The sequence below is a fragment of the Girardinichthys multiradiatus genome, chromosome 12 (assembly GCF_021462225.1).
Source record: "Girardinichthys multiradiatus isolate DD_20200921_A chromosome 12, DD_fGirMul_XY1, whole genome shotgun sequence".
Classification (NCBI taxonomy): Eukaryota; Metazoa; Chordata; class Actinopteri; order Cyprinodontiformes; family Goodeidae; genus Girardinichthys; species Girardinichthys multiradiatus.
Window position 1 is genome coordinate 50,160,599 of NC_061805.1, and position 24,466 is coordinate 50,185,064.

At 40.6% G+C, this 24,466-nt stretch overlaps 2 protein-coding genes across 2 annotated transcripts in view; both read left to right on the forward strand.

The window, feature by feature from the left end:
• Positions 1 to 40: 40 nt before the first annotated feature.
• Positions 41 to 19,399, forward strand: slc2a8 (solute carrier family 2 member 8). Its single transcript, XM_047382531.1, has 12 exons — positions 41 to 184; positions 313 to 401; positions 496 to 669; positions 2,371 to 2,533; positions 2,834 to 3,040; positions 4,206 to 4,305; positions 9,021 to 9,232; positions 9,348 to 9,497; positions 10,444 to 10,552; positions 12,735 to 12,887; positions 13,050 to 13,195; positions 18,244 to 19,399. Exons 3-12 carry the CDS (start codon positions 575 to 577, stop codon positions 18,388 to 18,390), a joined length of 1,482 nt encoding a protein of 493 aa, XP_047238487.1. The 5' UTR covers positions 41 to 184; positions 313 to 401; positions 496 to 574; the 3' UTR covers positions 18,391 to 19,399.
• A 2,583-nt stretch (positions 19,400 to 21,982) lies between these two features.
• The window catches only part of LOC124878422 (protein HIRA), a 28,096-nt gene continuing 25,612 nt past the window's right edge, over positions 21,983 to 24,466 (forward strand). Inside the window, exons 1-2 of the mRNA XM_047382356.1 lie at positions 21,983 to 22,273; positions 24,311 to 24,373. Of these exons, the coding sequence (XP_047238312.1) occupies positions 22,237 to 22,273; positions 24,311 to 24,373 (100 nt within the window). The 5' untranslated portion in view covers positions 21,983 to 22,236. The remainder of the gene's footprint in view (positions 22,274 to 24,310; positions 24,374 to 24,466) is intronic.

Below are 24,466 nucleotides of genomic sequence, written 5' to 3' on the forward strand. Positions count from 1 at the left end.
GTTCCGTTTTGCTGTCGGCGTCATGTTGCTAGCTAAACATGTAGTTATTGGGCTATCAAAGAGAAATGAAACTACCGGATGTTAAAAACTAATGTTTAAAATAATTTAAACTGGTTTAATCTGGTAATATATATGTTGATATATATCCGATAACGATGAAGTGTGTTCATCCATATTTTATACGGTAAGTTGGTTTATTACATATCCAGCTAATTTGAGAATGTGGTTTTTAAGTGAAACACTAATTACTAGCATGTAATAAAGATTGTGTTACAAAACTGACTTTTATTTTGAAAATCCTGTAACAAGCAGAAAGGGTGGTCAGCTGACTCTAATGTTGATAAAGCAAGTTGTCCGCCGGTGGAGGAAGCTGAGATCTTCCCGATCGTCCAGTCGTTCAGGTTTCTGCAGCTAGAACTCATATCTGATAACAACCGTTTTCATTTCCTCCGCTTCTTTTCCAGTAAACCAGCCGCTGTTGTTTCTCTGCCACAGACTCTTCCGGTTGGTGGATTCATGCTGAGGGCGACCGAGAGCAGAAGGTAAACACCAGGGAAGGATCGCTGCCGTCAGCATGGACGTCCAGACCGAGAGAAGGAGGCTGCTGGATGATGAGGGTGGAGATGATGACCCAACAGGACTCATATCCGAGCAGGAGGCTTATCTCAGGTCAGCCTAACTACCAGTTATTTATAGTGTTCTGCAGCCAGGATATTTACGGGACAAACCGATCATTTCAAATGGGTTTTCTGGTCCTACAAACTCTAAATAGTTCTTCACCGGCTCTCATCCTGGGTGGACAGTTACCTGGATGTTTCAGGTGTGTCCATGCTTTACAACACCTAAATCTGAGGCTTGAGTTGCACAGTGAGCTGGTCAACAAGCTCTGCAGAAACCAGTTTAAAATCAGGTTTGTTGGAACAGAGAAACATCTCAAGCATGCAGGTTATTTTACACCCGAGGACCAGGGCTGGGAAACATCACTCTAGCTTTTATCAAAAATGTATTGATGCTTTTAATTTACATGAAATGGCCACTTTGCAAGCAGATTATTGTACTGCATTTAATCTGGACTGTGTGTTCTCTCATTTAATGAAGTCCGACTTGTTTGATTTGTTTGATCAACAAAGCAAAAGCCAAAGGTTTTATGTTTACAGTAATATAAAATGTAAAATGCAGAAAATTGAGAATTATCAACTGAATATAGTTTCCGTAACAATCTAAGCATCTTTCACACTTTATAATCACGTCCACACCACAGAGAGACTGTACTGGTTGCTGCAGCTTCCTTCCTGTCTGTGTTGCGTGACCTGCACTTCAGTGTAATGAAGGTTGTAATTAGAAATTAGACCAAAACATTAAGTTGTACAATCTGCAGGCAAAAGTGTGCATCTAATGCTAAATTCAATTCAATTCAATTCAAAAATACTTTATTAATCCCAAAGGGAAATTAAATAAATAAATTAAATGGTGGAAAGTTTACAGATTTAATGATAACATCCAAAGGGTTACCTTCTCACATGGTCTTTAAAAGGCTTCATGCCACATCACGTGTTTTACTTCATATATCAATAAGCTGAGGTGGTTTTCTCCATTTATAAATCTTATAGATCTTGGACTTAAAGACCGGTTCTCTTCACTGGTCCTCAGGACCCAGTGTCCTGCATGTTCTGATTTTTATCTAGCTGAATCAGATTTTAACACATAATTAACAAACATGTGAGATTGGTAGATAAGAGCTGCCAGGGTTTGTTAGAACGATGGATTTTGTGCAGCTCCTGACGATTTTTCAAGGATGAAACAAATTTGGCCGCCCAGTGCAGGTGGAGACTTTTAATTTGTAATTAGGGCAACATTAATACCAATAAATTTAAATCTTCTATTGTTGTAGATCAAAGCATATTCATGTATTAGAAAGCCCTAGTCAAAGTCCAGACCAAAATACAATTGAGAATCTGTGGCGACTTGGAAATTGAAATTCTCAGATTTAATCCATACAATCTGACTGAGCTTGTGGTCTTTTTTTAAAGAGGAATGGCAAAAATTCAGTCTCTAGTTGTGCAAAGCTGGTAGAGAAATACCCCAAAGTACCTGCAGCTACAATTCTCGCAGAAGGTGGTTCTGCTTCTCTGAGTAAAGAGTCAAAAAGCCTGAATACAGACACACTCCACACTTTTCAGATTTCTATATGTAACAAGATGTAGGGGGTAGGCGTGTTTGTGCACAAACAAACACAAACAAAGTGGTTGTTACACAAGGTTTGAAAATGCCACCAACTTCAATTATAATGCAGTAATAAATCATCTGGATGTGTAAAACTGCACAAATATTTAAAGCATGTTTGACCCGCTTCCCTTTTTTGTTCTACAGCAAAGTGAAGAACAGGAAGTTGTACCTGGCCTCGTTTGCTGCCGTTCTGGGTCCCATGAGCTTTGGGTTCGTTCTGGGATACAGCTCCCCTGCCATCCCTGAGCTCAGCAGGATTTCCGACCCTCGGCTCAGGCTCAGCGAAATCCAGGGCTCCTGGTTTGGGGTACGGTGATGTAACATCACATGTTTGGAAGCAGAGTTAACTTTAGGCTGCATCAGCAGCTTTAGGTCATCACATGCTGCCCAAAAAACACTTATTACAGCAGAAAAAAACTCATGTTGGAAAACATGTTAACCAGACGCCTAAAGAGGAAGATTTTGATAAATTAAAAAGTTTTGATTAGAATTCATTCATTAACCACAAAAGATCTGTGTAAATTGGATCCTTCCATTGTGTTATGCCTCATCTAAGTCCTACAATATGCTGCTGAACTGTTGAGGCTTTATGTTGTTTGTTTTTTAGTCCATAGTAACCATTGGAGCAGCGGTGGGCGGTCTGCTGGGTGGCTGGATGGTGCAGAAGATCGGCAGGAAGCTCACTCTGATGTTCTGCACACTGCCCTACGTCTTCGGCTTCACCATCATCATCGCTGCTCAGAACGTGTGGATGCTCTACGTCGGCAGAGTGCTCACAGGCATCGCCAGCGGCATTACATCGCTGGCAACCCCAGTAAGAAGCACCTGAATATTTTATCTCAGTTTGATGTGTGTGTGAAATGCTGGAGTTTCGGTACGGAAAAGTCCAGCTTTACTCGGTTCTTCTGTCGGGTAAGTGGCAGCCAAGTGCTGCTAATCAAATGCACTGATTATCTGATTAACATCAGTGTGACCACAGCTTTGAAAGCAAACGCTTTGACAGTTTGCTGCCTTGAATAACAGCACTCTGTTCACACGGTGACAAACTGGAAAGACATCAGTAGCGCTCTTTGAAGTCCATCATTCTAGATAAAGATTTTTCAGAAAACTTGAATTTAGCTGCCAATCTTCCCTGGAGTGAACGTGCCAGCAGATTTACCCTGAGGTTGATGTGTGCAATGCTCAGAGGAATGACTAAAAACCCAAGAGCTCCATCTCAGACTTTCCAGGCCTCAGTCAGCAGGTTAAAGGTCACGACAGAACAAGTATGGCTTGTTTAGAAGAGTTAAAGGGGAAACCCTTTCTTTCTAAAAAAAAATTGTGGCACCACAACTGAGGTATGCAAGCTCTGGAACAATCTACTTTGAACAGAATAAACCAAAGTAGAGATGTTTGGTGTTAGTGCACAGCTCCATGTTTGGAAGGAACCAAACACAGCATAACAACTGTCCAGCACAGTGGTGTGGCATGGTGATTTGGCCTTGCTTTAGACCTGAAATCCTCTGTTTACCGAAGTATTCTTGAGTCAGATGTGAGGCTGTTTGTCTGACAGGGAAAGCCTGACCCAAACAGGATCATCAACAGAACAACGATCACAAACACAGCAGCAAATCTACAGCAGGGCAGCTGAAAAATGAAATAATCAAGTTGTTGCAATGGTCCAACATCCAGGCCTAAAGCTAAGTGAAATGTTGTAGTGTTACCTCAAGACAGCTTTTCGCAAACACATGTTTTCAAACCTCAGCAAACCTGAAGAAAACGGTGCAGGAAAGAAGAACGGTCCAAAAGTCCTCCAAAGAATGTGAGAGACTGATAAAGTCAGACAGAAAAACACTACTGGTTGCTACAACTGCTGGATCATAGGGTGGAGTGTTTTAAACCAAGAAGGCTTTCAATTATTTCTAATTAACCGACGAGGAGTGCTTGCACTTGTGATATCCCTCTTTTATAATTCTACCTTTTTCCCTTTTTCTCTTCAGTTGTATATTTCTGAGACGGCCCATGAGAAGGTCCGCGGGCTGTTGGGCTCCTGTGTTCAGCTCATGGTGGTCTTTGGGATCATGGGAGTTTACCTGGCAGGTAAGTCCCTGCTACTGGTTTTGTAACGGCTGAGTTCAGGCTTAGGAAACAGATGAGCTGTTAATCATTAACAGATTCCTCTGATCAATAAAAGAGATCCTCAGTCGTCCTCTTGGGTCTGATCTGGTTGTCTGCTCACTGTGTGTTTTATGTGAGGCTTCTTAACTGCTTTGATTGAAACGTCTTGAGGAAGAGGTGAGCAGCTGGACTTTAGGTGATCATCAGACAAGATCAGATTTCTCTGCAGCCCGTACCTGTGTGAAATAGTCACTGATCTGGGTTGCTGCATGACATTCATGTCCAGTCATGTGGGTTGTCTCGTGGTAGCCTGGCTCCTCTTCTGGTGTTCAGAGCTGTGAAGAAAAGTTGATTATTAACAGAGCTAAAGTTCAGAAGAATAAAATGATCACCATTGAGTATTTAGGATGCTGCAGGAGTGGAGGGATCTTCTTCTGCTTCATGTTAGAGTGAGTAATCAAAGGTAGAGCTATTCTTCTTCATTCAGGGTCAGATTTATTGTTTTCACTCCTCCTTATATTCAGAGCCAGAATTGTGACAAATATAAGGTCCAAAACTTTTACGATTTATTAGTTTTACAAGGATGCCAGATAGGAAAAAAACTTAGATTAGACATTAGATTTAACAGACTAATTAGATTAAAGGTGCTTCATGGGTAGTAGTCAACATGAACCAAAATGGCAGGATGGAAGAAGCCCAACCACTCCTATTTTTATATATTTCTCTTCCAAGCAGCAAGGCGTTCTTCTTTCCTCTAATAAGAATAAGGATACAAATTTCCTCTGTAATATATAATGTCTAATTTTGTCTTTTTTACATACATTTCTAAAATAGATGCAAAACAACAAAAATTATTGGTGTGTTGAAGCTTTTTAGAAAATATTAAAGTAAACAAAGGATGCATCATCTCATTATCTATTGTTACCTTTGGGGTTTTTATAGATTTTACCAAAGAAATTAGAACAAAGAGTGTCTTTATTAAATGCTGCACACACAGCAGGCCTTAAAAGTGAATTTAAAACTTGTCTGTATGTGTTGACACAACACTGTTTCATGCCTGAGTTTGCAAGCCTTTTGGTATTCAAAGGTGAGATGTGATGGCTTAATACTTAACAGCCAAAAATATAAAAATAAATCAGCCAAAGTCCAAAGAAAAACTTTATAATACACCCGTAAAGCCCGGAAAACCATTGATTAGAACCACAGTTATGGACAAACACAAACATAGTGTTTAAAAATGTCAGATTGTTGTTTTGACCTTTTTTCTGAAATTGATTTAGTAGAATTTCTTTTAAATCTCTAAAACATTCAGCTCTGTAGCGAGACACTGTTAGGATGAGTTGATGAAAGCGACTCGTTGTCTCGTCTCTGTTTCTGTAGAAGGTTTTTGTTTTTTTGGACGTGCATCCTCTGGATTATAATAACCACATTAGCTGCATAGTTACCACTGGAAAAACTTGCCTATTGGAGTTAGGCCTGTGTTTGCACGAAGCACCCCAACCCCTAATTAAGGAATCAGAAGACAGACAAAGCAGGCTTTCAGTGCAGTCTATCTGTGATACACTTTGCGTAGAACACTTATATCAGTGTTTTTTAATCTGTTTTTGTGGAAATGAGCAGCCTTCGTTTGTTATTAGATGCATAACTGTCTCGTTTTCAGTTATGTGTCCAAATCTAACATCGATGAAGTAATATACATGTCACAATTTAATAAGAAAAACCTTTCATATGGATTCTTTGGATTCCTTTGTAAATAAAAGTGGATTATATAATTCATTTCTGCGTCATAATTGGATAAACTTAAATTTAATTTCACAGTTCAATGAAAGATGTGCACACTAAAAAAATCTGTGAACGGGAATGGTACCAAGTAGGGTTGTTGAACTCAAGTAGGGTGTCATGATTAGGTGAAGTTGTGCTTGGACCCGGGAACACATAGGGAAGAAGACGAAGAAGATTAAAGGAGCAGGGTTAACTCTGTGGCAGACCCAGAATATTCTGGTGAGTCGTCCAATCTGGTCCCCCAGATGAGCTGGAGAGTGGCCTGTTGCTCCTGCCACAACAGACAAGCCAAAGGTCAAGAAAAGAACGATAAACTAAGCCAAGTTAAGTTAAGATAAAATTAGCTAAGAAAGACTAGCCAAAGCTAAAATAAAATAAGTTAAGCTAAACTAACCTGTTCTAATCCAAAATATGCGAGGGTAAGCCTAAACTAAGGTCAAATAAGATACGGTTGACTACCCAAAGCTATAATAAAAGAAAATAAGCCCAAATAAGATATGCTAACATAAGTTACCTAAGCTAAGGCAACAGAAACTAAACTAATCTTAGCTAATCCTAAATAAACCCCACTGAGGTGACCAAAACAGTAACAACAAAAACAATACATACATAGAGAAACATCTTCACGTTTACAGGTTTTTCAGCATAAGACATTATAACAATATATATATAAATATACAGGGGTTGGACAATGAAACTGAAACACCTGTCATTTTAGTGTGGGAGGTTTCATGGCTAAATTGGACCAGCCTGGTAGCCAGTCTTCATTGATTGCACATTGCACCAGTAAGAGCAGAGTGTGAAGGTTCAATTAGCAGGGTAAGAGCACAGTTTTGCTCAAAATATTGAAATGCACACAACATTATGGGTGACATACCAGAGTTCAAAAGAGGACAAATTGTTTGGTGCACGTCTTGCTGGCGCATCTGTGACCAAGACAGCAAGTCTTTGTGATGTATCAAGAGCCACGGTATCCACGGTAATGTCAGCATACCACCAAGAAGGACGAACCACATCCAACAGGATTAACTGTGAACGCAAGAGGAAGCTGTCTGAAAGGGATGTTCGGGTGCTAACCCGGATTGTATCCAAAAAACATAAAACCACGGCTGCCCAAATCACGGCAGAATTAAATGTGCACCTCAACTCTCCTGTTTCCACCAGAACTGTCCGTCTGGAGCTCAACAGGGTCAATATACACGGCCGGGCTGCTATAGCCAAACCTTTGGTCACTCATGCCAATGCCAAACGTCGGTTTCAATGGTGCAAGGAGCGCAAATCTTGGGCTGTGGACAATGTGAAACATGTATTGTTCTCTGATGAGTCCACCTTTACTGTTTTCCCCACATCCGGGAGAGTTACGGTGTGGAGAAGCCCCAAAGAAGCGTACCACCCAGACTGTTGCATGCCCAAAGTGAAGCATGGGGGTGGATCAGTGATGGTTTGGGCTGCCATATCATGGCATTCCCTCGGCCCAATACTTGTGCTAGATGGGCGCGTCACTGCCAAGGACTACCGAACCATTCTTGAGGACCATGTGCATCCAATGGTTCAAACATTGTATCCTGAAGGTGGTGCCGTGTATCAGGATGACAATGCACCAATACACACAGCAAGACTGGTGAAAGATTGGTTTGATGAACATGAAAGTGAAGTTGAACATCTCCCATGGCCTGCACAGTCACCAGATCTAAATATTATTGAGCCACTTTGGGGTGTTTTGGAGGAGCGAGTCAGGAAACGTTTTCCTCCACCAGTATCACGTAGTGACCTGGCCACTATCCTGCAAGAAGAATGGCTTAAAATCCCTCTGACCACTGTGCAGGACTTGTATATGTCATTCCCAAGACGAATTGATGCTGTATTGGCCGCAAAAGGAGGCCCTACACCATACTAATAAATTATTGTGGTCTAAAACCAGGTGTTTCAGTTTCATTGTCCAACCCCCGTATGTATACATATACATATATTCAAACTGGGATTTATAACAAATTAATAAATTCTGATATAAAATATGAAAGTTTAATTGGAAGAAGCTATAGACTAATCAAAGTTCAAATAAAATTCAGGAAAAAAAAGTAAGCTGAACCAAAGCTGAAGTAAAATATGCCAAAATAAACTAAGATGCAATGAGCTTAATAAGACTTGGTAGCGTGTATGGACGGAGTTGGAAGCAACATTTATAGAGTTAATGTAAAATAATGATTGTGAGCTCTGCTCCATGCTGTGCATTGACTCATATTAACTACATGATGGGAATATCTAAACAAACATTAGATTTTACAGTAGATTTATTACTTTTGATTTGACTTAGGTTAATTAAAATTCAAACTTTCAAGGGTTTCAAGCGTGATGCTCACAACACCTGGAAAATCAGTTGTTCTGGACCAGTACCAACTGGGTGCTGAGATAGGTGAAGCTTTATGGTGCCACAGCTGATAAAACTCATTGAAGGGTGCTTTAACTTTGGGTACAGAAATGTAACCGTTATTTCTCGCTGTGTGTGGATAGATTAAATCATTATAAACTAGTTTAATTTTACATGAAAAGGAGGGAACTAATGGGAAGAACAAGGAGTGTTTTATGCATTTCTGTTTATTACAGGATGTTGAATTTCAAGCTGAAAAACAGAGAGTGAACACTGTCATAGTTTTAATCCAGTGTAACAATCACATCAACAGACAGTTTTATTTTAAGAAGCAGCATTTCTGTGATTTTTCTTCCTGTTGTGGCCACTTGAGAATAACATTTCATGGGATAAAAGATCACAGATTTCAAAATAGTTCATCGGTGTAGCTTAACGTGCTTTTTAGGTGATCCTATACCTACTTTGTCATAATCTGTGTTTTTGGTTTTCAAACAGAACCCAGGTTTGAGCAGAATCATAAAGTCAACTGTCTGAACCCGTCCTGCAGGTCTGTTCATGGACTGGCGCTGGCTGGCGATCTGCTGCTCCCTCCCGCCGTCGCTGATGATGGTCGCCATGTGTTTCATGCCTGAGACGCCACGGTTCCTGCTGTCGAAAGGAAAGAGACGGGAGGCCGAGGAGGCTTTGCGCTTCCTGCGAGGGCCGGATGCTCCCATTGAGTGGGAGTGCGCTCGTATCGAGGACGCGTGTAATGAACAGGTGAAATAACCGCCTAAAGGCAAATTTCTCACCAAACATACATTTACTCCTTAGAATCAACCTCTCCACTCAATGGACCAAGCAAGTTATGAGATGGGTTTCTGTTTTCTCTTAGGGGTCCACTTTCCACCTGTCCGACCTGAAGGATCCCAGCATTTTCAAGCCTCTGCTGATCAGCATCCTGCTGATGGTGTTTCAGCAGATGACTGGGATCAATGCCATCATGTTCTACGCTGAAAACATATTTGAACAGGCGCACTTTAAGGTAAGCCTGCTCTTGACTTCCTACAGCTGCTGCAAACAAAATGCTTTCTTATTATTAGGAGTCACAGTTCAAAAGCTTTAAAGCACACATATGATCAATCTGCTCTTTTACTATTCTTCTTTTTGGGTCGTGATATTTGGTTTCCACCTCCACATATCCCACAGCTTTGGAAAAATTAGCCATCCAAAACATGCACCCACATGATAAACAGTAATTAATCACTATCACAACAGTGAAGCAGCATTTATTTTCTGTTTTATATTAAAGAAAATACATTTCAACTTAGAACACTTTAATGCGATTTTTTGCAGAAGCAGTGAGAAAACCCAGGCCTTTTTGTAGCGTCATAGCTGAACCAGAAACAGCTCTCGTGTCCAAAGTTTAATCTCGACGTTTCCAGTTTATATATCAAAATAAATGTATTTCTGTCTGGTTTCATTCAGTGTGTCTCTCACTGCTATAGGTTTTTGCACTTTTGAATCTGTCAGTTCAACTTGTAGTTTTCTCATTGTGAGTTTTTATTATTATTTGAGGTTTTAATTCTCTGTGTTTCTGGTGTAAATAATGGTGCTGTGGGCTCCACTGGTTTGTATTACTCAGCAGGATCTTCTTTCTTTTATCGATCCATCATGAAGTGGATTGAAGTCCGTAACGGGGCTAACAGAAGAACGTGGATCTATGTTGGATTGTTAGGCAGTAGCTGAATATGCATCCTTCAAAATGTAATAAAAATGTTTTTAATTTCAACAAATCTGCTCTCAAATGCTGTCACTCTGAAACATTGACGGAGACGTTTATCTTGCACATCTACTCTTTGAAAACGGCTGAGCTGAAGTGAATAGAAAAGTAACTAACGCATTTATTTCAGGCAGAGGTACAAATTAGTCCAGAACGTGAATCTGCAGCACTTTCTCTTCCTTATTATGGCTTTAATGATGTTTTTCAGGATAGCGACTTGGCTTCGGTGATCGTTGCTCTAATTCAGGTCATCTTCACTGGAATAGCAGCTGTGATCATGGACAGGGCTGGCAGGAAAGCTCTCCTCATCATCTCAGGTATTCTCATTTTTCAGATACCACATCAAGAAAAAGAAAGACTGAACAGAAGAAGGAAACGTTTTACTTTTCACATCATGTAGAGACAGGATATATTTTAGGTTTTATCAGTTTTATTTCATTTTCAAATATCCCTGTCCTTCAAGTCCCCTTCTTGAAGGACAGGGACTATTTGTGTCAATAGGTAGATTTACATTAGAGTTGACAGTCATCACATGTGGGGTTCCCCAAGGTTCCATCCTGGGACCCCTCCTATTCAATACATACATGTTCCCCCTCAGATCATAATACCAACATGATAACTTACCATAGCTATGCAGATGACACACAGCTCTACATTACAATGTCATCAGGAGACTATGAACCTATTCATTCGTTAGAGAGGCGAATGGAGCAAATCAATGAGTGGATGTGTCATAATTTTTTCAGTTGAATGAAAACAAAACTAAAGTCATTATTTTTGGACCAAAGGAGGAGCAATCAAGAGTCAGCACACAGCTTCAGTTTCTACAGCTAGAAAACACTGATCAGACCTGAAACATGGATGTAGTGATGGACCCAGACCTGAACCGTCAGAGAAACATAAAAACAGTCACCAAGTCATCCTTCTATCACCTGAAGAACATTTCCAGGATTAAAGGACTAAACCCATCCTGGAAAAACTCATCCATGCATTTATCTTTAGTTGAATTGATTACTGCAACGGTGTTTTCACTGGTCTGCCTAAGAAGTCCATCAAACAGCTGCAGCTGATCCAGAGTGCTGCTAACCGCCGTCCTCACTAGAACCTAGAGAGTGGAGAACATCAGCCTAGTTCTAAAGTCCTTTCACTGGCTCCCTGAACCTCAGAGAATAGACTTTTAAAAACTGTTAGTTTTTAAGTCACTGAATGGCTTAGCACCTAAATACATTAAACATCTATTGCTGTTGTATCAACCTTCTAGACCACTCAGGTCTTCTGGTTCCAGTCTACTCTCCATCCCCAGAATCAGAACCAAACATGTAGAAGCTGCACTCCCCAGGCTGTATAATGGGCCAGACGGGTTCTAAAAACTTACCTCCTCCCCAGAGATGTTTGATTTTATGATAAAAAAAAATATGGACCAAAAAGCACAGAGTGGATCAATGAATGGGTTAAAAATCTTTACTTTTCTGCAGCGGTTTGTTTAGTCTTATGATTTTACAAGAAGGTTCTGGTCATTAACTTCAATCTGTGGTCCAACTTTTCTTTACTTTTCTTTATCATACCACTGCGGTGTACGTTTAAAATGTTTTTATCATCATTTAAAGCACTTTGAATTGTCTTGTTGCTGAATTTTGCTATACAAATGAGCTTGCCTTGTCACCATTCCTCCATTTGAGCCTAAAACATCTTCCTAAATTGTTGTGTCAGTAGGTATTTTTCCCTCTTTATAAAGTTCCCATTCCTTCTCTTTACTCCCACCTGATGTGCTGGCAGTGAGAAAACCAAGACTTGTAGATTTACAGGTGTTCCAGGTGTCCAAACAGAAGGGGGTCATCGTTTTAAGTTTCTAAGTTCTCCAATATCTTCTACCAGGAGCAGATCAGGACCACGGGCAGGCCGGACCATTGTGTTAATATAAAAATACTAGGATGTAACCTCGATCCACATTTTCACTGGTGGAACATCCATGCCAGAGAAGTAGATGCCACCTCTGGACCAGGTTCACATAAGAGTTATTTTCTACACAATAAAGTCACTCCTATTGTAGAACGTTTCCCAAATTGTTCCCATATCCTCTCAGCTGTTGAAGAATGATGGCTCTTGATACAGTCTGAGGAATCAGAGATTACTGCTGTCGGGTTTTCCTGCAACATTTGGCATCAAATTGGAGATCCTCAATCTATCTTTGCTGCCAGGTGTATTTTTTGTAAATACTTTTTAGAAAATCAAATGAACAACCACCTGCTAATCCTCAGAGGTGGAATTATATTAACAAATAAATCGAATTTGATGGGACAAAATCTGAAATATCCTGGGTTCAATTATATCGATAGTGAATTCGTTGTTTTGTTTCTTCTTTCTTTCTCTTTTCAAACTATCCAACTCATTTCTGGTCTATTCCTGATTTTTCCAGGGTTGTAGAATTTATTTCCAATGTCCTCTTTGACCCCAGTACCTTAAAGTACCTTGTCTTTGTTTTTCTCTAATTAAATGAAGGTTTTTTCATGATGATCAGCACCACAGCGTTTGGAGTTTACTTCTACTTGGTTTCCAAAACTCCCAGCACAGCGTCAGTGAGCTCAGCAGCTGTAGAACCCCATTCCGACCTGACCTGGCTGGCCCTGGCCAGCATGGCCATCTTCATCGCAGGTGAGTTCCACATTTACACATGGGCTTCATCACAGTCTTTTGAGACTTTTTAAAGCACACTAATTATTAAAGATTAAACTTATGTCAAGAAGATGATGTAAAAGAGCTGACCTCTATTTGTCCTGCACACTGCACAACATTATTAACTGCTGTCGTGTTCAGGTTTTGCCATCGGTTGGGGTCCCATCCCGTGGCTCATCATGTCCGAGGTCATTCCCGTCAGAGTGAGGGGGTTTGCTGGAGCTGCTGTGGTCCTCAGCAACTGGGGCATGGCGTTCGTCGTCACCAAATCCTTCCAGGACATGATGGTGGGTCTTCCATGGGCAACCAAGCCATATATTCCTACTTTGTTCCTTAGCTATGTCTTGTAATAGAACAAATCAAACTGGAATTCTGCCTTCGGTTTTTCTACACAGGCTAATAAAGTTAGTTTGTTAGTTAAATATTTTCCATCCATCCATCCATCCATCCATCCATCATCCATCCATCCATCATCCACCCATTCATCCATCCATTCACTCATCCATCCATCCATCCATCATCCACCCATTCATCCATCCATTCACTCATCCATCCATCCATCATCCATCCATCCATCATCCATCCATCCATCATCCACCCATTCATCCATCCATTCACTCATCCATCCATCCATCATCCATCCACCCATTCATCCATCCATCCACCCATTCATCCATCCATTCACTCATCCATCCATCATCCACCCATTCATCCATCCATTCACTCATCCATCCATCATCCATCCACCCATTCATCCATCCATCCATCCATCCATCATCCATCCATCCATCATCCACCCATTCACTCATCCATCCATTCACTCATCCATCCATCCATCCATCCATCCATCATCCACCCATTCATCCATCCATTCACTCATCCATCCATCCATCCATCATCCACCCATTCATCCATCCATTCACTCATCCATCCATCATCCATCCACCCATTCATCCATCCATCATCCACCCATCCATCCATCATCCACCCATTCATCCATCCATTCACTCATCCATCCATCCATCATCCATCCATCCATCATCCATCCATCCATCATCCACCCATTCATCCATCCATTCACTCATCCATCCATCCATCATCCATCCACTCATTCATCCATCCATCCACCCACCCATTCACTCATCCATCCATTCACTCATCCATCCATCCATCATCCACCCATTCATCCATCCATTCACTCATCCATCCATCCATCCATCATCCACCCATTCATCCATCCATTCACTCATCCATCCATCCATTCATCCACCCATCCATCCATCATCCACCCATTCATCCATCCATTCACTCATCCATCCATCCATCATCCACCCATTCATCCATCCATTCACTCATCCATCCATCCATCCATCATCCACCCATTCATCCATCCATTCACTCATCCATCCACCCATTCATCCATCCATCATCCACCCATCCATCCATCATCCACCCATTCATCCATCCATTCACTCATCCATCCATCCATCCACCCATTCATCCATCCATTCACTCATCCATCCATCCATCCATCATCCATCCACCCATTCATCCATCCATCCACCCACCCATTCATCCATCCATTCACTCATCCATCCATCCATCCACCCATTCATCCATCCATTCACTCATCCATCCATCATCCATCCACCCATTCATCCACCCTTCCATCCATCCATCCATCATCCATCCATCCATCATCCACCCATTCACTCATCCATCCATTCACTCATCCATCCATCCATCCATCATCCACCCATTCATCCATCCATTCACTCATCCATCCATCATCCATCCACCCATTCATCCATCCATCATCCACCCATCCATCCATCATCCACCCATTCATCCATCCATTCACTCATCCATCCATCCATCATCCATCCATCCATCATCCATCCATCCATCATCCACCCATTCATCCATCCATTCACTCATCCATCCATCCATCATCCATCCACTCATTCATCCATCCATCCACCCACCCATTCATCCATCCATTCACTCATCCATCCATCCATCCATCATCCACCCATTCATCCATCCATTCACTCATCCATCCATCATCCATCCACCCATCCATCCATCCATCCATTCACTCATCCATCCATCATCCATCCACCCATTCATCCATCCATCATCCACCCATCCATCCATCATCCACCCATTCATCCATCCATTCACTCATCCATCCATCCATCATCCATCCATCCATCATCCACCCATTCATCCATCCATTCACTCATCCATCCACCCATTCATCCATCCATCCATCCACCCATTCATCCATCCATTCACTCATCCATCCATCAGCCATCCATCCATCATCCACCCATTCATCCATCCATTCACTCATCCATCCATCCATCCATCTTCCATCCATCATCCACCCATTCATCCATCCATTCACTCATCCATCCATCATCCATCCACCCATTCATCCATCCATCATCCATCCATTCATCCATCCATCCATCCATTTACTCATCCATCCATTCATCCATCCATTTACTCATTCATCCATCCATCCATCCATCCATCATCCACCCATTCATCCATCCATCATCCATCCATCCATCATCCACCCATTCATCCATCCATTCACTCATCCATCCATCCATCATCCATCCATCCATCATCCACCCATTCATCCATCCATTTACTCATCCATCCATCCATCATCCACCCATTCATCCATCCATTCGCTCATCCATCCATCCATCCATCCATCCATCATCCACCCATTCATCCATCCATTCACTCATCCATCCATCATCCATCCACCCATTCATCCATCCACCCATTCATCCATCCATTCACTCATCCATCCATCCATCCATCCATCATCCACCCATTCATCCATCCATTCACTCATCCATCCATCATCCATCCACCCATTCATCCATCCACCCATTCATCCATCCATTCACTCATCCATCCATCCATCCATCATCCATCCACCCATCCATCATCCATCCATTCATCCATCCATTCACTCATCCATCCATCCATTCACTCATCCATCCATCCATCCATCATCTATCCATCCATCATCCACCCATTCATCCATCCATTCACTCATCCATCCATCCATCATCCATCCATCCATCATCCACCCATTCATCCATCCATTCACTCATCCATCCATCCATCATCCATCCATCCATCATCCATCATCCACCCATTCATCCATCCATTCACTCATCCATCCATCAGCCATCAATCCATCATCCATCCATTCACTCATCCATCCATCATCCATCCACCCATTCATCCATCCATTCATCCATCCATTTACTCATCCATCCATCATCCACCCATTCATCCATCCATTCACTCATCCATCCATCCATCATCCATCCATCCATCATCCACCCATTCATCCATCCATTTACTCATCCATCCATCCATCCATCATCCACCCATTCATCCATCCACTCACTCATCCATCCATCCATCCATCATCCATCCATCCATCCATCCATCATCCACCCATTCATCCATCCATTCACTCATCCATCCATCCATTCACTCATCCATCCATCCATCCATCCATCATCTATCCATCCATCATCCACCCATTCATCCATCCATTCACTCATCCATCCATCCATCCATCCATCATCCACCCATTCATCCATCCATTCACTCATCCATCCATCCATCCATCATCCACCCATTCATCCATCCATTCACTCATCCATCCATCATCCATTCATCCATCCATTTACTCATCCATCCATCCATCCATCATCCATCTATCCATCATCCACCCATTCATCCATCCATCCATCCATCCATCCATCATCCACCCATTCATCCATCCATTCACTCATCCATCCATCAGCCATCCATCCATCATCCATCCATCCATTCATCCATCCATTTACTCATTCATCCATCCATCCATCATCCATCCATCCATCATCCACCCATTCATCCATCCATCATCCATCCATCATCCACCCATTCATCCATCCATTCACTCATCCATCCATCATCCATCCATCCATCATCCACCCATTCATCCATCCATTTACTCATCCATCCATCCATCCATCATCCATCCATCCATCATCCACCCATTCATCCATCCATTCACTCATCCATCCATCCATTCATCCATCCATTTACTCATCCATCCATCCATCATCCATCCATCCATCATTCACTCATCCATCCATCCATCCATCCATCATCCACCCATTCATCCATCCATTCACTCATCCATCCATCATCCATCCACCCATTCATCCATCCACCCATTCATCCATCCATTCACTCATCCATCCATCCATCCATCATCCATCCATCCATCCATCCATCATCCACCCATTCATCCATCCATTCACTCATCCATCCATCCATTCACTCATCCATCCATCCATCCATCATCTATCCATCCATCATCCACCCATTCATCCATCCATTCACTCATCCATCCATCCATCATCCATCCATCCATCATCCACCCATTCATCCATCCATTCACTCATCCATCCATCCATCATCCATCCATCCATCATCCACCCATTCATCCATCCATTCACTCATCCATCCATCAGCCATCAATCCATCATCCATCCATTCACTCATCCATCCATCATCCATCCACCCATTCATCCATCCACTCACTCATCCATCCATCCATCCATCATCCATCCATCCATCATCCACCCATTCATCCATCCATTCACTCATCCATCCATCCATCATCCATCCATCCATCATCCACCCATTCATCCATCCATTCACTCATCCATCCATCCATCCATCATCCACCCATTCATCCATCCATTCACTCATCCATCCATCATCCATCCATCCATTCATCCATCCATTTACTCATCCATCCATCCATCCATCATCCATCCATCCATCATCCACCCATTCATCCATCCATCCATCATCCATCCATCCATCCATCATCCACCCATTCATCCATCCATTCACTCCTCCATCCATCAGCCATCCATCCATCATCCACCCATTCATCCATCCATTCACTCATCCATCCATCATCCATCCATCCATTCATCCATCCATTTACTCATCCATCCATCCATCCATCCATCATCCACCCATTCATCCATCCATCCATCATCCATCCATTCACTCATCCATCCATCATCCATCCACCCATTCATCCATCCACCCATTCATCCATCCATTCACTTATCCATCCGTCCATCCATCCATCCATTCATCCACCCACCCATTCACTCATCCATCCATCCATCTAGAGGGCCTATGTTATTTCTGAAGGACTCTCTCCTCTGCAGCCTCTTCTCCTCTGTGGCAGCTTTACTCATACTGTATGTGTGTCTTCTTGCAGGACCTTCTAACCAGCGCTGGGACGTTCTGGCTCTTTGCCTGCATGTGTGCCCTCAACATCATCTTCACTGTCATCTTGGTCCCAGAAACCAAAGGCAAGACGCTGGAGCAGATAGAATCCATTTTCAGGGGGACATCAGGTCCGTGAAAGCGCCCCAACCAGCGAAAGATCCTCAACAGACTGTTAAATTGGGCATTTAAAAAAAATCTTCTATGAACATGAAGCTAATTTAAACATTTTCTTTATTTTCTTTTATTATCCAAACATCTGAAGATGTGAAATGATTCCTGTTTTTATAAATGCTGTTTTGAAAAAACAGTTTATGTTAAATAAGTTGTGCCATTGAACTGTGTTTTATTAGTGAGGTACGATTGAACTGCCCACGCAGTGATGATATGTTTAATCATCAGTTGGACATCTCCACATGTTGGCTCCTGAAAAATATCATAACCTAACATGAACAGAGACACCTGAACGATCGGAAGCACCTGTTGCTCTTCACTGCCCCCTGCAGGCCATAGAAGGCATCGGTTCTTAATTTTGAGTCTGTGTGTTTAGACACAGCTTTTACAATAATTTATCAATTATAAAAAGGTTTTAATATGATAATAAGAAATGAAATAGAGATGATCACAGAGTTTTGCTGTTTAATCATTAAGCCGTGAGGATTATAACTGCTAACGAAACATTTAAGTGTACTGAACCTTTTCCCTTTAAGAGTTTTTATGCTGCTTTTTCTTACGTTTCTGTCAATATTTATAGTTTGCTGCTTTAACCACAAAGTTAGAAAAATCCATAGAGGAAATACGTAAAAATGTGGTGTGATAAGGATGGGGTTTATGAAATGTATGCAAAAAAATACAAAAAGTATTCATGTTTTTTAATAGGATTTTCCCAAAAGCAGCCGGAAAACCCAGCCCTCATAGAAGCTCCATATCTTAGTCATACTTTACATTAGAAACACTAACAAAGTTTAAATTAGTCAGAGAAAGTTGGATTGGACCTGACTGTGTTTGTCTTTGGATATTTTATACAGTTTTTAAATAATAACAATGAAGATTTCTCTCTTCTTTTTTTTAGATTTTACCACAAATTGTTTGCACATGTTCCAAATGTTGACGCTGTTGAAATATATTAAACTATTTTCATGACCATAGTTTTATTTCTCCTGTACCATTTCTGCATCAAAATGTTAGCATTTTTGTCTACTTTCATCTAGTGTTTCCCACTGCTGTTGGACCTATAGTTTTCTGTCTGATATCTATAGTGCCAAATGCGCTTTGCAAACTCTAATTCCCTCACATTATATTTCTTCTTTTAGTTTGTTTTTTAAAGCTACAACTGAGGGCTCATTTTAAACTGCCGTACTCTAACACATAAAACACTACAAACACAATAATGTACAAATGAGGCCTCCAAAAGGTTCTGATGCGTCAATAAGACTTTAAATGTTCACACAGTGACTGTTTGGTTGAGGTTTGGTTTCTTTCTACCTGTCTGATTAAAAAGGTGAGAATAATCTTAGCAAATTAACGGCACCAACAGAAGGCTGTGGGTGTATTTTGGATTTCTGGGCAATTGCTGTAATAGTTCCCTTTAAAAGATCTGCTGAAACTTCTCATTTTCTATTGCTTTGTTTGTTGTAGTTTAGGTGGATATTGTTTGTTAAACTAGCTTTCTGCAGAAGACTTTTGCAGAAAAAGAAAACTATACTATATTATAAATGAAGCAGGAAGTGAAGGCATCATGAAATAACAGAAGTCCTGTTTACACCAATTTAACTACATTTTTGTTCATTGTAAACAATAAACTGACAGCTGTGATGGGTAATTATACGTCTATTCCAATCTCAGTCAGTCATTTTCTATACCGCTTCTTCCATAGTGGGTTGCAGTGTTTTTTTAAAATATTTTTTATGCTTATTTTCTTGTAAATTAAATGTTTTAAACATGGACTTGTGCATATTGGTCCTTTTGTTTCTTCAAAGTTTGTAAAATTACATTTCCTGTTTTTGCTGGTTCATCATCTCCTTGGGTAAAAAAAAGTTACAGTCATTGTTTTGGGTTTTCTTTAAAGCGAGATCAATGAATTTGTGTTGCAGAAACATTGTTCCACTCGCTATCATTTTACAGTTGGCTGCACGTAGCTCCAAGAAGACTGTTTTCAAAATGTGTTTTATCTTCTCAATGACCCTGGATGACTTTTGAAAAATTTAATTTGTGTGATTTTTTCAACTTCTGCAGGAATTATTTAAATGTAACAACTATTTTAAAACAGATTAATTTTCTCATGAAATGTTGAGCTGAGGAAGACAAAAAAACATAAAATTTGTAATAAATTCCAATGATTTCAACAGAAGCATTAGATTCCCCTTATTTATCAAAACAAAAAAAAATCAAATTTATATACAATTACATCAAATTGGTTAATTTTAGTCATAATAGTAAATTTTCCATCAAAAACAGAAAGGTTCCAATTAGATCCAATTAAACACAATTCCAGTCAAATTCTTGCCAACTGGTAAAAAGTTGTCTTACAAAGCCAGCAGGTGACACCAAATCTTCATTTTGATGTGCTTTCTTTTCCTGAGCAAGCGCATGGCAACAGTGGAGTGGAGCAACCTCTTTTTAACAGTAAAAACCTCAATCAGAACCCAAACTGCTTTGACCAGCTGAGTGCTCAAATTAAAGAAACGAAACATAGACAAACATTGATGCGGCAGACAGCTGCAACCTGTCGATAAAAAACAAGAAACACAAAGATAATAACAATAAAAACACACAATAACATCCAAAATAAAAGGAAAATGTGTGTTTGTCAGATCCTCCAGAAGCCAAAGCCTGTAGCATAACTAAAAGGATGTCTCTCAGAGACCCTGTTCCACAAGTAGGAGTTCAGTTTTAAATGTATATTTTAACTATATTTGGTAGTCTTTAGGAAACTATACAATTAAAAATAATAATAATCTCACGTTGATTTTAATATAAGACTGGTATTTCTGGAAATAAAACATTGGGGCAGTAACAGATAAAATCAAATTAATTTGTTTTTATTTCATTCCTGAAGTAATAGCAAAGAACGAAGTGAGTTGAAGTTTCTGAGGGATTCTTAACAGATAAGAGTGAGAAATGAAATGATAAACATACGAAACTTTTTTTTTATTTTATTTTTTACCCTTTATGTATGTACAGCGTTAAAATAATCTTCAGAACAAGTACCTCCTAAAATCAAACATAACAAAGCAAATATAAGTCCAATCAATTAATTTTTATTTTACTGGGTGACTAATAACGCACAAAAAACCGAGATGGTCTTTTTCCAGGATCTTCGAAAGAATAAAGTAGAAAAAAACTAACGGAACAAAATATGTATTTACATTTTTTGTATCCCGTATATAGTTATTAAATTACGTCAATATTTAATCAAATGTTTTAGAATTAATAAAAAATAAATCATATAAACGCTTAATCGTAAATCGTTATTTGAATTTCTGAGTTTGCGCACTTGCTGTTTTTAATATTTCAAAATAAAAGTCCTATCGTCACTATGCTGCTGAATGTTTTATTTGAGTTTAAGACATTTTTAAAACAATAAAAATCCTTAAAACTGAACTAAAGGCATGTTTACGAGTTTTAGTGTCAGATTTTGTTTATTCTTATTTTTACTTAAGAACTCGTTGAGGTGCACAACTGTTTCCTGTGCGCGGTTAAACCTAACGGAAACAGTCCAGAACCGCCTGCTGGTGTCACACCGTTTATGTTCCGACGCTGCTGGCTGTCAGCCTGCCCGCTGCTCGGCTCTGATAGCCGGTGATGCTGCCAGTCGCGACGCGGACAGAGATGGAGTTCAGCCGCAGAAGCAGCGAACTGTTGGACGGAGTTTGAGACAAAGGGAGGGCGGTTGGCGTTAGTTCACCGCCTGAACTGACCGCCCGGTGGGCTTATTTCCTTTTTTATACTGTTAACAGAGAAATAGAGAAAAGTGCCGGTGAAGATGAAGCTGCTGAAGCCGAGCTGGGTCAGCCACAACGGTAAGCTGCTTGTGCAGGAATCTGTTGGACCAAGTTGGGCTTTTGTTGTCGGAGGGGGGGGACTTGTTCAGGAGGCATGGTGGTGGTCCTCACTTGTTTTCAATTTAATCCCTTTCCTACTCTCAAACACTCCTGAATATGCAATAAAAACATCATATATATTCTTCTTTAGGACATTTATTCTCTATGGTTTAATGCATGTAAATTCGCTAACACAGCTAGCTGGTTAGCCCCCCGACTAGCTCGGATTCCCCGACGCTAAACGAACCGAAAAAATGACATAAATTCAAAGTTAGTCTGTCAAAGTGACATTTTGTTCAATATTTTAAGCGCTCTCAGCGACATTTTATCAAACTGCTGAGAGTTTAGACGGAGAGCTTGGAGGAAGCTTCCAGCTGGTGTTACTTTGGAAAGTTAACCGCTGAGGAAACGGCCTGAATGTTCCGCTGCAGGGATCAGGTTATGGAACAGGTTGGTTTCCAGCTGTCTGAGGGGAAGGAAGCACGGCGTCAGCTCACATCTTCAGTCTCAACAGCTCATAACTGATCTTTATATTGGGTTTAAAACATGCAACCTGCAGAACCTATGTCATTTTACACATAAATAACTCAAAACAAACGTTTACCACAGTTTAATTTATTTCAGTTGGCTACATTGTTTTTTTTTTATTTGGCTTGCAAACCCTGAGGTGCACACAGGGAGATCAGATGTTTAGGTTTGCATCAAAGATGCCAAATTTATCGAATTATATTTCAGGAGCCATGCATTGAAACAGTTAATGCCAGTTAAAAGGCCTTTTAGTGTCCCTGATGCCAAAGGTCGGTGTATATTTTAGTGGCCAAGGAGCTAAAACATGTGGGGACATGGTACTACTAACGAGAAGAGCATTAAAATCTGAGTAGATCGTAATCAATATCGTCATCACAATATTTAACAATAACATTAAAAGTACTTGTTTTACTGATTTTGTGCAGCCCTAGTTTGTAACTGAATCCACCACCACCTAATGTGTTGGTGCTCTTAGTTTGAAATTTTGGTTGAGTGTGAAATTGGCAGCAGATTATAAACATATTTCTGCCATTAGAAAGAGGTGTCTAAATGTGGAGAAGAATACCGCAAACAAAAAGTTAATAATCCCAAGAGCTGCCCATTATATCAAACTAATTGTATGAAAATGTGCAATATCACAATCACAGAAGACTACTTGGAGGCAATATTTGGTAGGTTTTTATATTTCATGTGTTGTGCATTAATGCTCTGCATGGGAATATTATATTTCACACATTTGATGGACTGTCTTTGATGCCCACACCTGATTAAGCATGGGTTGATTACCAGTATGAAGTTATGTGCAGATTTTAAGAAGTTACTTTCAAAACTAACAGTAACAGCTCATGCCCCACATGTTATTTTGAAGTGCTACCCCGGGGCCGCCCACTGTAGGGCAGCTTCAGCTTTGTTGCAACACTAACCTGCCTCAGATAAAACGTACTGGAAAACGACCTGCGCTTACGTTGACTCGTTCATTGATAAAGCCATTAGTTTCTGATAGTGTTGTTCTTAATACAGGCTAAGGGAAAACTGAACACTAACATTGTTGTTTAGATTATTGCGTTTAGATTATTATAGTTGAGTAAATAACTACTAAAATAAAGGTTAAAATACAGAAACAGATTATGAAAGATGTTTTCAGAGAGAAAGGAAGAGGTGGAGCTGGAGCAGATTTCTTTCTAGGAAAATCCTAGAAAGCACTGTGGGCATATACAGTTTCAAGAGCAAAGAAGAAACTGGTTTCAGCTCCTCCGTGTGCTCTGACACAGCTTTGGAAAGTCACAGAATAGTTTGGAAACTTCTATTAAGGCAAACCGAAAGGACTAAAATCCACAGAGGTGCTTCTGTGATGGTTGCTCAGGTATTTTCTAAAGCTCCCTGTTTGTTTTTTGTTTTTGCATTACCAGGAAGTGTTAGCTGTGCTTTATGACTTTATTCAAACTTAATTGAATCAAAAAATAAAATGTTGACTTTTGTGTTTTTCAGGCAAACCCATTTTTTCTGTGGACATCCACCCAGATGGGACAAAGTTTGCAACAGGTGGACAAGGTGAGACCTTCTCCTGCCTTGAATTCTGATGGATGTTATGATGAACCTTACAGGTTCATCATAACATCCATCAGAATATATATATAGATGTTT

What these genes read in the sequence shown, in the direction of transcription:
- slc2a8 (XM_047382531.1), top strand. Translation starts at nt 575, where the DNA reads ATGGACGTCCAGACCGAGAGAAGGAGGCTGCTGGATGATGAGGGTGGA. An exon ending in CATGGGAGTTTACCTGGCAG is followed by an intron (nt 4,306 to 9,020) that starts GTAAGTCCCTGC and finishes CCCGTCCTGCAG; the next exon opens with GTCTGTTCATGGACTGGCGC. An exon ending in AGCTCTCCTCATCATCTCAG is followed by an intron (nt 10,553 to 12,734) that starts GTATTCTCATTT and finishes AATTAAATGAAG; the next exon opens with GTTTTTTCATGATGATCAGC.